At 45.3% G+C, this 16915-nt stretch overlaps 1 protein-coding gene across 1 annotated transcript in view; it reads right to left on the minus strand.

The window, feature by feature from the left end:
• Window positions 1-1046: 1046 nt before the first annotated feature.
• The window catches only part of LOC119430954 (inner nuclear membrane protein Man1), a 38480-nt gene continuing 22611 nt past the window's right edge, over window positions 1047-16915 (minus strand). The window contains exons 10-13 of the mRNA XM_037698422.2: window positions 16221-16478; window positions 7552-7657; window positions 5126-5204; window positions 1047-1356 (exon numbers count right to left, since the gene is read on the minus strand). Coding sequence (XP_037554350.1) covers window positions 1205-1356; window positions 5126-5204; window positions 7552-7657; window positions 16221-16478 — 595 coding nt within the window. The 3' untranslated portion in view covers window positions 1047-1204. The remainder of the gene's footprint in view (window positions 1357-5125; window positions 5205-7551; window positions 7658-16220; window positions 16479-16915) is intronic.

Consider the following 16915-nt stretch of genomic DNA (forward strand, 5'->3'; position numbering starts at 1 on the left):
AACCAGTAGTAATTTGACTAGAAGGTAGAACTTTGCAGTGAGCAATGGGACAAAAATGGATCGGTTTAACATTGATAGCACATTTGACTGGTTGCTTGCCATGGAAGTCATGCAAGACATACTAGAAGCAGTATTATGAGAACAAGAGGGGCCTAACATTAATATCATTTTATTGTTGCCACTGGAGCTTTTTTATGCTCACAGTAAAGCTCAGTTACTGTCTTACATTACAGAATGGAATAGAAAGGAAACAGGTAGAGGATGTACTAATATAGACTAAGAAGATGCAGGCTGGGTAGGTCATGTAATGTGTAGACCGATAACCAGTAACCAATAGATAGCTAGTAGAGTGATAAGCAGTAACGGAATGAGTGCCAAGGGAAAGTAAACGAAGTCAAGGCCACCAAAGAGCATGATGAAATTAGGAAATTTGCAGGCATAAGATAGAGTTGGCAGATTAAAGAATTGCTGGGAGGGACCATCTTGTAGTGGACATAAAATAGGATGCATGGTGACCCTCTGCAACAGCAACTTTGAACCCCTGCGTGATTCATGCCACCAGTGCCAAAAAAGTTATCCGCAGTTTAGCATGAGCTTCTGAGGTCCTGAAACACCTCCATGGTGCTGATTACAAATGATGTCGCTTGCTCTGCTTGACAGTGTGGATAATCCAGTGCCCACAACATATTTTGATGTGCCGAACACAATGTGACAACTGTGTTGAAACATTGTTTTGAGGTTAAGGACTATTTCCACATCCAATGGAAGCGCCCACTGTGTCACTAAACATCACCTCTGCAAGCGTTGCCTGCATGCACAATACATATCAGCTGCACCACCTCGCCAGTCCGTGCAGAGGCTCTGCACTGAGGTGGCACCTTGCCTGCACCACACTGCATTCAAGGGTTGCACGAGGTGGAGAAATGGGGGCCGTCGCGTAGCGCACCGTGAGCTGGTTGGTGCACATGGTGCAGTGAACCACACGTGAATCGAACAGACCTAATATTTTTCACCCTGGCACTTTATACAAAGAAGACACTGCTAAATTTCAGTTGTTAATTATCATTTTTTATTATTATAATCAAGCTTAAAGTTTTTTGTGCTCTGTGCAACTCTGGCAAGCTGCACCGCTTGCCAAAAGCCCGCAACAAAGCAAGAGTGGTAAATTAGTCGTTCGGCCTAAAAGTCACCAGGTGTGCCTTCCTCAAAGTGTGTCCTCATCGGGATCAGGTGGGATGCTGTCCATTGAGAGCCTTAATGAATTGCTAGGCCGGAGCGAAGAGTGGCAGTATCGTGACTCCGGAAAGCGATCGTGGTATCGCTCCAGCCGCAGGTACTTCACTGTGATCAGGTTCCCTGCAGAAGATCAACAGCCATGCCACAGTTTCAACTTCCTTTAATTAACTCCAAAGTTTTTTTGTAAGATGTGCCGCAAAGCAACTTTTGTAAGAAGGTACACAAAATTTACCAATATTTTTTATTGCAACAAATTGTTGCGTATTACATCTGGATTAAAAAGAAAAAAACATTTTATATGGGGTTTATTTCTTACAATGACCCAAAATATAAAGGAAAGTAATCTAACCTGAGAAACAAACTTTCCCTTTGCACACCTGAGAGGTGCCGACATAATTATATGAACAGATCGAAAGTTTCGAAAGTGCCGAAACTCAATTGCATGATGCAAACTGAGTTGACAACGTGGCTTATCTCCGGCGAGCAAAGCAGCAGAAGCTGTGGCCTTGACAAGTACGGCTAGTCTTTGGCGATAGTGGTACGAAACACTAGCATGAATATAGCTCGGGATTGGTAGTTAAAGGAGTACTGGCACGACGTTTCCGAGTCGTCATTTTTTCCATTAAATGAACGTCTAGAACATCTAATTCCTAGAAAATATACTGGCAAGCATCAGAGTGCTCTAAATAATTTCCTATATTATGTACCTGTTTCTGCAAACTAGCTTTGATTACCAGGAGGTGAATACATAATGACGTCATGATACAGCAGCCTGCTCCACTCCTGCTGCAATCAGTCCAGCTGCCATACACAGTACTGAGTGAAGTACCAAGTGCAACCAGAAGAAATGTTTGCAGAAGCTTATTCACTATTATCTTTATGAGCAGCACCATTGCAGCTAGCTCTAATGCTGCACTACATTAGCAAATTCTGCTCTGGGTCATGAAAATGTTGATGATAGTGGCTTTAGCATCAAATCAAAATGTCATGTTTCCCAATCCTCATACTTGCCAAGTGCAAGAAGCATGACGTAGAGTTCCTACAACTTCAGAAACATGTACCAGTACTCCTTTAACACTAATATTTTGCTAAATACAAGCCACAGGTGCAATGCTAACCATAATCTTTCCCTAAATTGGAAGTGTACCAGATTAGCTGCTAGCAAAAACACTTTGGTTCCCAAGGCCTTAAAAAATTACAGCAAATGCATTCACCTCTGCCTTACCAAAGATCATGCTGTGGAATAACTTACCGTATGCGTTATTTTCTTCATTACCATCAATCAAGAACTGATGATAAATTAATTATTAAGCACATACCGTATTTTACAGTGTTCAAGTCGTATATTTTGTTCTGAATTTTTTGTCAGTGCGTCTTAAAGAATGGTGCGACTTATATACGATTTCTTGCAAAAAAACTGCTGTCAAAATCGTATTGGATGCTATGACCAGGTGAAGCGCGCTGGGTTGACCACCTCTGGCAGTTGCTATGGCTTGTGTGCGCGCTACGGAGGTACCAGGTTCTTCTTGTGATTGAGTTGCCGAGCGCCGTGCGAGAAGGATGGCGCAGCAATGCAAGTGGTGGCAGGCCGACCGTGAGTCCACCAGACCCCGCAGTCATTGCATCTTCAGATCACTTTCAAGATAAGGCGCGCGCTGCTGCGCCAACTACGCAGTTGCTACCAGAGTGCAAGCATAGAGAAAGATGTCACCCCCCTCCATCCTGCGCTGCCTTCTCGCTTTTCTCCCTTGTGTGCGATTCAGCTCACCATGCATGCTTTCACTCTCACATACAGCATACGGCGCACGGTGATGTCGCCCTTGGACTTTATAATAAGGAACATCGCGGCGGCCGCAACGGCAGAAGTGTGCCTGGAATGTGCATATCATTGCTATTGCAATCATATAGAAATGGCACCCATACACTTGCGCGGGACCCGCGTTCATGAAGTGAAACGTCACAAATTTTTTTCTTAATCGCTTATCAAATGAACAGGTGCATCTTATATACATTTTTTTTTTTCAAAAATCTGATGTTCTGAGGGTGGTGCGACTTATGCAAAGTTGCGACTTATAGACTGGAAAATACGGTACTTTGCCACTCAAAGTTTATTACTGCAACTGATTTACCTTTTCATGTATTGTTGTTCATTTCAATGTCATTGCTTATTGCAGTATGTTACGTCTTGAGTAACCTCCACTGAATGATTCTGCTATGCTCCTTTAATGCGGGACTCTTGTCTGTACTTATGGGTCTGTACTTTTATCGAATATTGGGCTTCAACTGCACCCGCCTCCTCAGCAAGCCAAATGAGATGGTCCTCTGAGCTAGTTCTGTAGCAAAATTAGAGTGTGCCCAACAGTCAGGCCAACCTTTAGGAGTACTGCACTTGCACCAACATAATACAAGTGCAAAAACTGTGTTCTCATGTGCAGGTTATGTGAATTCGGCACTTAACTACATTTTCACAGCAACTCAAAGTCCACTGTGGCAAAGCCATACCGCATTTCAATGAAGAGCAGCAGCAAAAATGGCGATAAGACATGCAGAACAAGAGTTCATTTCTCAAAATTTGCTTTGTGTCAACAATGCATACCTGCCAACCTCAAGACTTTCAAATTCGTAACTCGCGAATGGGAGGGGGGGGGGGGCGCGGGAATTCTGCCGAGGAGTACAACTTCAAACACACTTGGAAGTACTGATGATAGAGTCTAGTACAGACGAGGCTTCAAGCATGCCATCACACTTCGTAGCCGCTACGGCTATGAAACACCGGAGTGCCGGAGTCGCACTGCGCCCGATGCCCACAAAACAGGTCATACTCGTGAAAAAATGCCTAGCGAAGGTGACAGGAGTGACGACAAGCCACAGCCTCCAATACAGAAACGGTGCCTGCCGCATCGACCCGAAATCGCCGTCGTCTCTGGTGATGCCACTTACGTACAGGTGGGTCTCTATGTTGAGAGTAACGACAACCAGTGACTTCCGGCCATGGACGACCCAATGACGAAGGCAACGTCACATATTAAAAAATGTCCTTACTCTGCAGACAATAAAGGTTACGGCGCACACCCCCATTCTATGCGTCCCTATGCAAGTGGCGCCCCCCCCCGCCCACCAGCAACAGTGTGACTTTATTAGAAATTTAAAAAAAATATTTCGCGAATATAACCACTTCTCCGTAAAAATTGAGCCGGCATTCGTAAAATTGTAAGACGGGTCCAAATTCGTGCTCTTTGCGGAATATTCGTAAGAGTTGGCTGGTATGACAATGGTGTCGAGAGATTTTAAGAGTTCACCACTGTTGTACGTGCTTTTCTGAGTAGGTCACTCCCTCAATGGTCAAATGATTCAATTACAAGCTCCTCATTGTGAACGCACCACTCAAATCGCACGCTGAGCGTACAGGAGCGCCGTAAAAGCGGAGCAGCATCATGTTCCAATAAAGTTAAGTGCGATAAGATCCTATAGCATCCCGTGCGCTATACGTTTTGGGTGTGAGTGAAAGCATGCGAGGGTGAGTTGAGAAGGATGGTGGCGTGATGAGCACTGTCTTCCCGCACAAGCAAGAGTGCACGAGAAGGGGAGGAGAAAGAGAGAAGGGGGGGGGGGGGTTGGCTGTACTTATTTCGGTGATTGTACGTATTTGCATAAAAGGTCGAATTTCAAAATACCAATTTCCATTGAACGAAGGAAATTGCAAATTTTACCAATTTCGTTATATCCAGGTTTAAGTGTATACTGTATTTGTTCTAAGCATACACGCCCTATCAGCTAAAGAAATTCATGAATTTTAGATTTACTTCATCGTATTTGATAATTTATTATATCTGTGTTCATTATATTTAAAAATGTAGAAAAGAAAAAGAAGAGGACAGATAAAACTTACCATCGAACCATGAGCCATGAAGGGCACGATATGCTTGTCCTGCTGACTCCAAGCTGGCACACTTCATGTAGACACAGCCCTGTTCGGGAAGAAAAGATGATCGGAAGCTTTACATTAAATAATGCTGCAAGTAAAATTAAAAGAGCACAAAAAAGACACATCTTGTTCGTGTCTATTTTTGCGCTTTTTCAACTTTACTTTATACCATGAACCAACTAGCCCAGCAACAAGACTTGGTAATGCTGTTAGAATCGTCTTCCTTTCATTATCTTCCTTTCTCTTTACCCTCGAAGCTTTTAGTAAACAACATGGCAGCTGGCATTTTGCAATGAATAATGACAAGGCCAATAACAGTAGCAGGCTGGAATGTGAACGGAAGATGTAGGGAAAGTTAAAAAATAATTAACTGGAAAAATAATTGTTACAGAAACTGGGTATTGTACAGTCTACTTCCATAAAATTATCCAGCGGGTCAAATTGAATAAGATGCAGAAAAAACGGCAAAGCACACTGCTGATTCATTTGGCAGTATTTGCCAGATTCTAACATGCCTCAGAACCAAATGTGCACCCACTTTCTATGAGCCCAAAGTAGAAAAATAATGTAGAAATGACATTAAATCTTCTAACACCAATTTGTAGCACAATGGTGGCTTTTTAAAGTCAGCTTTGCCACGTTTTTTTTATTGCTATAGCAATTGTAGGGACATTCGCAGGTGCATTTCCGCTGTTGGCATCGGCATCACCATGATGTTCCATATAAAGTCAAAGTGCGATAAGGTTGTGGCCGTGCACCGTGTGTGCTGTAGGTACGAAAAAGAGCCGAGGAGGATAGTGGCTTGGTGCGGCGGCACCTTGCGCACGCAGGGTAGGGGGTGGGGTGGATGCGCGCCGTCGCCTCGTATGCACAAAGGCGGGAGCAGCGATGTGAGTGCACGCTAGTAGGTGGGGGCGGCTGTGAATGGCACGCCTGGGCATGACCACATGCACCCTATCTTGGCGGTAATCTGCTGTGGGTACAAAGGCTAAGCTTGCCGAGGGCTGATGTTCTCCGACACCTACTTCGAATTGAAGCGGGAGCCCGAAGGGCAATTTGCTCGCCACTGCTGCCGCTCTTCATCTCATCAGTGTCATTGTTCGCAGTCATCAATTAACATGAGCTCATGTTTGCCCGTGCAACGCGCGGCACCATGTTTGGTAACATAATTAGTAAGCGAATGTTCACTGCAATTTATAAGATCAATGAAACTATGAGCCTTGCTGCCTGTTGTTGTCTAACACTTCGCTATCGCAATGAATGCTTTGCTTTTTGAAGTGAACTGCTACTTTCTTTATTAGGTCTGCTTAGCTGCAATAGAGCTGTGTTAGGCGGTAAAGCAACCAAACGCCACGAATGTAGTTTTGGTTTTGCATAAGATTTCACTGCACAGGCAATTTTTGGCCCGATTTCCTAGGAAAAAAGAAGGGCACGGATTAGAATTGGGTAAGTGCCATAATCAGGCATCTCGAGCTACAGTTATTGTTTAAAAATATTCCTAGAGCAAGCCGAGAATAGGCATTTTTCAAGGGGGATGACGTGTGTTCAATGCATTCACTGTACCCTAAGCTTTTTCGAGACATGCTGCCACTAAAGAGGTCACAGTCGGCATGCACGCATGTGTGCATGCCGACTGGTCAAGTTCAAATTATCCGGTGAAGGCAAACTTTATTATTGAAATAACGAAAGTTCAGGCCCTTAAAAATGCATGGGTGCTGGCCAGGACCTTCAGTGGCAATTGAATTAGCCAAAAAATCTAATTAACTGAAACTAACAGAAGTCTCCTGTACTACCGTCTTGAGTACTGGAGAACCCAAGTTGTAAATGTGAGTGGTTACAGAAAATTATTAAAAGTGTGGTATTCAGATTTTGATCTGCATCTGCGTTAAGAACTCAGCTGTATTGTTTACAGATACTTATGAAACAGCACGTCTGCATATACAGTGATACAAAAATTTCATTGCAACTTCCCATTTGGGAACCATTGTCTTTGTACCTTCACGTACCTAATGCCCTAATGATGCAATCAGTTGAGTGCTAGTACAATGCCGAGGTTCAAGTGTATGTCTTTGCTTTAACTCGTTCATTTACAATTTGGGAGCCATTTTTTGGAACGATCCATTTAATTTTTTTTTATTGTTTTCGCTGTTCATCATTGGCTTGCATGCTGCCACAGCGCTGCTATCACAGAGATCAGCCACTCAGCGCAACAAACAGTAAGAAAAGAACAAAAATTAAATGGAACATTACAAAACATGGGCCTTGCAATAGCACTTACTGTTGCTACAGATTATGACAAGTGACTTTTGTGTCCCAGTTGAAGCCACACAACAGGTCATGCAGTAACTGCATAATGGTAGTCTGTTTGCATTACACTAACTCATGCTTACCTCTCGGGATGCTGTATCCACATGTATGTGCACGATGCCAGCATTGCCCTCGCACTTCTCTAGGATCGCATTCTCAATCTGCTTGGGCCAGTCATCTTCGTACTCCCTGCGGTATCATTGAACACAGCCCAGGTTAAAATGCGCAGATGCACTAAATTTAGCTGAACCTTGTATAAAAGGCACAGCCGATGTGAAAATACATTTGTTACACCACGGCTGCTCAATGGAAAAGAGGTGCGGCCTGCCGCATCACTTGCCGACAATAGGCTGAGCGACAAGCGGTGTTTTCTGATGCAGCCGCAGCTTTGGCTGGAGGCGCTGCACATCGGCGAACGTTTCTGCGGGAGAAGGATAGCCGTGCGCCGGGTAGCAATCATGGCGAAAAAGCGTGGTCGCTGTTTTGCTATACGTTTTCAACGCGGAGTGATCAAATGTGTCACAGTAAATGCAGCGCCAAAGAACTGTTGTGTGCCGCGATGTAAATCAAATGCTGCGAGGAACTCGGACCATTCCTATCACAAGTTGCCCCCAAATGAACAACTCCAAGATGCCTGGCTACTGAACATTTTGCGACAAGGCAACGACAAAGGAAGCCAGTGGGTGCCTAACTCCTGGGCCGTGGCTTGTTTGCTTCATTTCAAGGAGGACGACTAAAAGGTAGGACTGAAAAACAAGGTGCTGCAGCCGGCAGCTCTGCCGACCCAATTTTCGTCATATCCTGCGTACATGCTGCCCGCAGCTTCGGAGAAACGCAGATCACTGGTTCGTGTCCCGCCTGCCACTGCCACATCTACAGTAGGCGACTCTTCGCAGGAGCAATGTGTAGGCTCAGAAAACAAAGTGGTCCACCGCTCTGATGCAAACTTTGCTGAAAATGAAGGCGACTTTGAGCTCCGCCCGACACCACCACATGTAGATGGGGTCTCTGGTCCGGACGAGTGCCTGGACACACGATGCAGCTTGCAAGAGCACGTGAAAGCGCAAGAATGCTAGACAACGTTCGATTTAACGAGCTTCATGGCAGATACTAAGAGGAATGCACCAGCAGACTCATTGAGCGAGAACAAAAACCTCTCTCCCGCAAATGTCCTGCATTCGTAGGCAAGACGACTGTGCGGACCTTCTTCTACAGTATTTTTCACATAAAAAAGTTTTAATTCTGTGAGTCTTGCGTCATCGTAAATGGATACCTATTAAATCTTTAGCCCGTGCTCGGCACCAACAAAACATTGTATTGCATGTCAACACCGTGCTATATTCCTAGTTGCGTATCCAAAGCTGGGCTCCCTTCGCAACACGGAAAGCAACTGAGCATACTTGTAAAGCCGCCGCATTGATGAAGTCAACGGTGTAAACACACATGAATAGAGCATTTAAGTGAGTAGCCAAAAAAGAGTAGTGAGCACGTTTGTTGTTTTTTTTTTCTTCTTTTTTTTTATATGGTGCTTAAGAGATGTTGCCACCTTTAATTGGCGCCGGCTACTCCTTTTCACAAAGAGATATAAAAAAATAAATCACTTAAGCACACTAAAACTAAAAGTCAACTCCAAACCACAGTAACACACAGTCCAGTCACATAAGTACACTAAAGTCAACAAAAAAGTCCAGTCACATAGCTACACTAAGATCAGGGGACAGCAGAAAACATGGATTAGAGTCACACGAAAGTACATCAATCCAGGCATTGAATGGGCCAAAGTCGGGTCAAATTGTTCTACAGAACAAGAAACACAACTTTGCCAACTGATGTACCGCGTGCTCAAAGTGTGAAAATGTACTGGTTTTACCGTCGCCAGAAGAAAACACGCTTGCCTCTAATAGCTATAACATCCAAGACAACAACTCTGGTACATTTTACCATGTCCTTACACATAAACAGCCACAATGTCAACACAAGGAGAGGCGACTGCCGCCGCCGAAAAGTGAACTCAATGTGCCTGGGCTGGCTGGTTGGCGGTGCGAGCCATTTTCCTTCTTCGCCAATGTTCAGCGCCACCGCCGATGCAGCACAGTGAACAAGAACTGTCGCCTTCAACAGTGGAGAGGTGCACTCGGCAGGCCGCACCTCCTTTCCATTGAGCGGCCATGGTTATACAATAAAATCCTGGTTATGCATCCCTCGATTTTGCAACTTCCAGTTTTACGACGGATTAGTGCAGTACCGAGGAACTCTTCATAGAGACAATGCATTAAATATTGATTATGTGATGCAAGATACGCACGCCTCGTCTCGTACGACGACGTGTGAAACTGTGACCCTGACAGCGGACGCTGAGAAGTGCCACCAGCTTCCGGAAGCTTCCTTCCTTCCAGCGATGTCCCCTCCGTCACGAGGGGGTAGAGCACCCCTTCGTATGCGCAAAGCTCCAAGTGGTTTCCGGATTCCCTCCTGATCTTTCTCCTTCCCTTGCGTTCGCTGCCATCTCATTGTTCGATTCTCTTCCCCCTCTTCGCATCGCTCAAGCACTGCCCGTTTTTGTCCTTTCATTGACATCTCGTTCCGCTTTCTCTCTCTCGCTGTTTTTCTGCTGACTGCCCACCCGCGATCCTCCACGCTTTCTCTCAGCAGCAACTTCATTGCCTTCTCCTTGCGTGAGCAGCAGTCCCTGCTCTCGTCACAAGGGTCCTCCATGTTTTCTCTTTATCAGCCATGATCAGAGCTAACAGCGCTCAGACAGCCAAGGAAATGAATTGTCTCTGTGTAAGTTATCACCAATGTGTCGGGCAACTGCAATGCATGATGTCGCAGACACAAACAGTGCTGATGTTCGAGGACAAGCTGAAGATTATCAAAGAAGCGGAGAGAAACAGCACGGAGCCACGAAGGCTAGCATCACCCGGAATTCCAGAATCATCATTGAAGAGCATTCTGACAAAGGGTAATATAATGACAGAGTGAAACAATTCTCATGTGCTACGCAAACAGACGGAATGACAATGAAAGCAGGGGCCAGGGGCGGTATTCTCGGGCGATCACTTTCAGAGAAAGTTTGACTTTCACAAGATTTCACATGAGTCTGCACTGGACGAATCCGCGTATATGACCAACAACATTTTTGGCGCTGTGCCAAGCTTGCTATCTTTGCACAGTGCCAAATGTGCTGTCGGCTGTATACTTTGAGCACCCGAGAATCAACCGGCCCAGCAGGTATGCAAAGTGTGAACGCATGTGCGAAGATCAAACCGATTAGCTACCAGAAGGCATGCAGTTCGGAACTTTGTGTCTACATGTGAGCACACAAGACTTCTCATGTGTCCGTCCTTGACTTCCCAGTTTCACATGAGTCGTCGCACGAGATCAGATGTGCAAGGAGGCATTGCCTCATGCCGACACTGCTGGCTGCCACCTCGGACGAGGATGACTCAACAGATGCTACCATCCCTGTGCCTATGTTCACGGATGTGCTATGTAGCATCGACAACATTTGGTGATTTGTCAGTGCAGGCAATGCCATAGGTGACCTCCTTGTGAATGTTGCTGTACTTGAAAGAAAGTTTTTCAATAAATCAATCAATCAACTTTTATTTCAGTATCAAACGGACACTGTCGTGGACGCAAATAAAAAGCCATGCTCAAGCTTGACAAGGTCTGCATCCCTATACTTGTTGCGTGGTTCAAAAGGAGTTAAAGAACTGATTTTTTTTTAAAGCATGTAGGTAAGAATAGAACATTTTAGTATGCTAGCGCACACAGATAGCGATACACAACACGCTAAATCCCTCCAATAAAGCCTGATGGGCACCTGCACAGCAGTATCTTTTCGCATTTACTTTGTTGAAGGTATTGGTTTCCAAGTCCTGCTGAGTATTAAATAGCCTATAGTTTAATTAGATAAATTTTTGTTGGCCGGATTATACGACACCCGAATTATACTTTTTTCGCGCAGTCCCGAGAAAGTTGTACACAGTTGAACTCGATTGCATCGGACACGTTACCATCGAATTATCCCTTATATCGAACAATTTCTAAGCACTGTAAACTTACAAGAATATATAGCAATAAGTATGGTTACGTCGAACAAAAATAGCAGCCACTCCTAATATAACAAAAATAGCAGCCACTCCTAATATATCCAACTTCCCAGAGCAAAACTTCCCCAAAAGCTGGGTTTCCCACGCTGCGGCTAAGCAAGCTGCCAACATTCCAGCAGAAAAAGAGGTTTAGCCCTGTAGAAAAAGACGAATAAATGCGCGCAGGTGGGCACTGCAAGAAGAAGTTGGAACGATGAGTAGCTCTCTGTCTGGTTTCTTTGCGTGTCGTTAGTTTTCTACATTTTGGTGCCGAAAACCTCCGTGCGGACTCGTTACCTTCATCGCACATCTCCAAGGGCCGTCTACTGCACCACTTCGCGCTGCGGGTGGCGAAGAATGACTGGATAATGCATTGTTCATGATTGGCGTGGAGACCAGGCATCTATCAAGAGCTAATCGGATGGATTGCCTCAAGACCAAGCGGTCGGCTAGACGAGCACAGAATACAAAGATTCTGCAGATAGCACAGTTGCTACTTACAGATCCTACCGTGGACAAGCCCAAGCTTCCAGGTATTTTCGACCATCTATCTGCTAGCAACAACGAGCTCTCGAAACTTAACGATGCACTCGAAGAGCACATTGCCGACGATGAGCTTGAAGCAGAATACGTAACTGCTGCTGAATACAACGATCAAGCTATCAGCATGCTTGCCGAGATTCGGTGCAAGATCGACGCTTTGGGACGCGTGGACAGTACAGCGGAGTCTGCTCCTCAGAATGCAACCCTGACAGTTCCTGACGCTATGCCCAGAATTGGCCCAAAGCTACCGAATCTTGATACGCCAACACTTAAAGGCGACATTCACAAATGGGCAGCTTTCTGGGAGCAGTTCGAACAGACTGTTCATCTCAACATCGTTATATCGACAACGACGAAGTTTTTCTATTTACAGCATTATCTTGCCGGGGAAGCAGCAGGGGCCATTGCGTGTTTACCGACTTGTGAAGCTTGCTACTCAGATGCCGTAGAACTTCTCAAAGAACATTTTGGCGATCGTTAAAGGATAGTGCAGCACCACCTGACAGCGCTTAGCCATCTACCTCATGTAATGTCCGGAAGGGACGTATGCGGCCTCAGGCAGCTGTATGATGCTGCGCAATTAAATATCCGCTGTGACTGCACTAAACGTACCCACTCTCACTTTCTCTGAAATGCCAATTGATATTTTACAGAAGGCACTGCGATACGAGATCGTTCTTGCATATACGCAAGGAAAGCAGAGTCAGACTTTAAGACAACATGGGTCTGATACGAACGTCTCGGAGCCAGCACTAGAAGCTGCAACATTGGAAACGGAGTTAAAAGAGCTGCTCATGTTCACACGTGTTGAGTTGGAAAGCCGAGAGCAGTGCAACACATCGTCACAATGATCTGTCGATGACTATGCTGAGAGAACTCGAGGCAGCAGCATCGCTTCTATACTGCACAGTGCATCATACAGCTGGAGCGAGTGTTTCTTCTGTCGATCTAAGAAGCACGGTACACGCGCCTGTGACGCCAACTTATCTCTTGTTTCCAAAAAAGAGAAGCTAGCTAAGGATAACTGCTGTTACAGATGCACATCACGAGGTCACCAGGCGTGGTCTTGCCATGTCAAACTCACGTGCTCAGCTTGTCACGGAAGGCACGCCTCGAGTATGTGTGACCCTAATTACAGAAAGAAAGACACTACAGCGGAAACTTCGCGAACAGCGGCAGCTTCGGGTAGCACAGCAGGGATAGTCTCGTCGCAATCAGTAATGCTTTGCAACAGAGATTCCACAAATGCTTGCACAAAGAGGGACAAAGAAGTGTACCCGCAGACTTTTCGCGCTTTTGTCATTAAAAATAACAGGTCCAGATACATCAGAGGGATTCTGGATGGAGGCAGTCAGAGATCATTCATCACAGAAAATCTCGCTGTAAAGCTACAACTGCAGGTACTGGAAGAAACCAGAATTTCATTTAACACGTTTGGCAACGCATCCCCAAGTTCTGCTGAAATACGTAAAGTTGTTGAAGTACCACTGCGTACTCAACACTGTTCCGACATCCATATTTTTCAAGCAATTATAGTTCCAGTTATCTGTCACTGCATTGCTGCGCCGACAGATGATAACTTCATTCAGAAGCTGCGATGTGAGGGCAAATTTTTTGCTGGCGACAAGAATTTTCTTGAAGTGGAGACTGAGAACGGCCTCAACTTGTTGATTGCAGCTGACCATCTTTGGGAAATCATGACGGGAGAAGTTGCAAGAAGCACAGAAATTCCAGGACTGATCACAATCAACACAACATTCGGATGGACACTGCACGGACTGAGTCGCCAAAAAGCCTTTCTTGACTGCGACGCTAACGCATTGGTCTGTGTTTTGCAAGTTGAAACTATTACTAACGATGACACAACCTCGCAGATTCTACAGTCGTTCTGGCAGCTCGAAACAATGGGCATCACAGATTCTGGCGACTCTCCCTCTACTGAGTCCATTGCACGCTTCCAAGGAACAATTCACAAGAAAAATGGCAGATACACCGTGGCGCTGCCTTGGAAAGGTCAGAAACAGCTACTTGGAAGCAACCGTGATACCGCGCTCACACCTCTACAAAAACTGGAAAAGAGGCTATCAATGAATGAAGGATTATTGGAGCGATACGACGTAGTCATCCAACAATACCTGAAGCTAGGACAAGCAGAAGTGGTACCTAAGAATGTTCCTATTGAACGGGCTACCTATTATATGCCACGTCGGGAAGTTATACGTGAGGAATCGCTAAACACCAAGCTCCGGGTCGTGTTTGATGCATCGTCACACGCTCAAGGCTTCCCATCACTCAACGACTGCCCGGATAAAGGGGTGAACCTCAATCCAGAGTTACTACAAGTACTACTTCGCTTTCGGTGGTTTCCGGTCGCCATCAACTCGGATATCGAGAAGGCATTCTTATAAATTGAGATACAGGAGACCGACCGAGATGTATTCCGGTTTCTCTGGTTTGATGCCATTCACGTCAGCCAAAACAGTAACATTGTCGAATGGCGCATGACCCGGGTACCATTTAGATCAACATCAACCCTTTCTTGCTCATGGCGACTATTGGACAACGCTTGTGAGGACAAAGCACTTGCTTCTATTTTGAAGAAGTACTTTTATGTAGACGATTTACTCGTGGGTGCGGAGACATTCGAAGATGGTCTGAGCATCTATGAGCGATTGAAGGCAATTATGCGAGATGCCAGCATGAATCTCAGAAAATGGATGACCAATAACCAGCAACTACAGAACATTTTCGACAACCAGGAGGAGCAAGTGGAAGGTGCATCAAGGGAATCAACTGCAGTTTTGGGAATGCAATGGGACACCGAGACTGATTACTTCAGATTACTTCAAATTTTTTTCATAATTAATAGCCCAATATTTAGCCTCAGCTCAGCCGGACACAAAACGTACACTTCTGAAGGCTGCTTCCCGAAATTTCGACCCTCTTGGTATTCTCCCGCCCCTCAGTAGCCATCAGTCAAGTCATCTTTATGTAAAGTGCTGGGAAAGAGCAAGCTCAACAGCGAACAAACTGAGACTGTACTGCTGGAGGTAGAAGCGGTCATCAATCCAAGACCCCTAACCTATATGTGTACGGACGCTAGAGAGCCCTCTCCACTATGTCCTGCTCATTTTCTGGTCGGGAGCTCATTTCTTGCCTCTCCAGAGCGAACCAACAGTGACGACGAAGCTCGAAGTGCTCAGGCTATGCGACGTGACCTCATAAAGAAGTTGCGATAGCGCCAGAAGCTTGTGGACCACCTGTGGATCCAATGGAAGAAAGAGTACCTCCTTGAGCTGCAGGCACTTCACCTCTACCCATCGCATCCTAGTAGCAGTCTACAAGTAGATGATGTAGTACTCATCGAGGAGCCTAACATATCTAGAGGTCTTTGGCCACTGGGACGAGTCGTGGACGTCTTCCCTGGTCAAGAGGGAATCATCCAAGCCTGCCATGTGAAAGCTCAAGATAGCAAGTTTATAATAAGGCTAGTGCAGAAATTGTACACGCTTGAATTGGACAACGCTACTGGGGGGTGGGAGTATGTTGAAAAAGACGAATAAAGGAGCGCAGGCGGGCACTGCGAGAAGAAGAAGAAGAAGTTGGAACAATGAGTAGCTCTCTGTCTGGTTTCTGACCGCGAAAGCCATGCTTGATTGCCAATAACTCCACTTCTACTGAACGCATTGAAGTACGTTTTGTAGCAAAGTATTGCTGAAATAGCCTATTTTAACTTCAAATGCCTTTGTCCACTTCAATAAAATGTGACTCAGGGCCCCTTTAAAAGTTCTTTATACACAATATATTGAACTAATTCCCGTTTATTGCGAGTTCAATATATGCGTGTTTGACTGTAATCAGGGTTCCACTGTGTCTAATATTCATTATAGGCATATGTTTGTAACACGCTGATATCAATGAGAAACATTTTTGATTTACTTTGTTAGATCCAATAAGTCGCTATATCCATGTTCATTATATCCAGGTTCAACTTTACTTATTTGCCCTAGAGCCTAAGCTGATTACAGCTTAGGCTGTAATCAGCTTAGCTTCCTCCCAACAAGTTGCCAACCTCATAGAGAAAACAATGCCAGAGGATGCAATGACACACTCACACTTCGGGGTCGAACATGTGGCGAATCTTGAGGCAGGTGGCCGGCACACAGGAGGGTCCCAGGGGCGCACCTATGACCCCGCTCTGGCTTTCGAATGCTTTTCCCTGCCACACCTTGGAGCGCGGTGTGGAAGGCGTCCCCAGCCAGCGCCACACCAGGTAGCTCTCACCCTCAATCTGCTGGCGTTCCGTGCGCAGGCGTGATTCATTCCGCTCGAGGAATGCAACCGCACTCTGCCACAGGCTGCTCAGCTGCTTCCTGTAGTTTTTCCAACAGCAGAAATGGAGGCGAACGCAAATTACTCTTGTTTCATTGCAGTCAGCATCAACTAATGATGTAACACCTTTAGCATGGTGTAGTGGATACAAGCAGACCTGTGGAATAAGACAGTAATTACAGAACACACAAGAAACTGGAAAACTGGAATAAATTATGATTTCATATTTGATCCTCAAAAGTTAACGTTAATGGCATTCAAAATGCACAGGCAGCAGTCATGAAAAAATATACAAGAATGTTTACTACATAATATGCATAAAAAGAGGCTGTGGCAGCACCTGGATACATAACCAACGTGGACAGCTGAGGATCGATTACAAAAAGGCATTGTAAGTACACCATCAATATGCAAGTACAGTAATACTTTGTTAACTTGAACTTGCACATCTAGAAAAATTGGCTAAGTCGAAATTTTC

Source organism: Dermacentor silvarum, chromosome 10 (assembly GCF_013339745.2).
Source record: "Dermacentor silvarum isolate Dsil-2018 chromosome 10, BIME_Dsil_1.4, whole genome shotgun sequence".
NCBI lineage: Eukaryota > Metazoa > Arthropoda > Arachnida > Ixodida > Ixodidae > Dermacentor > Dermacentor silvarum.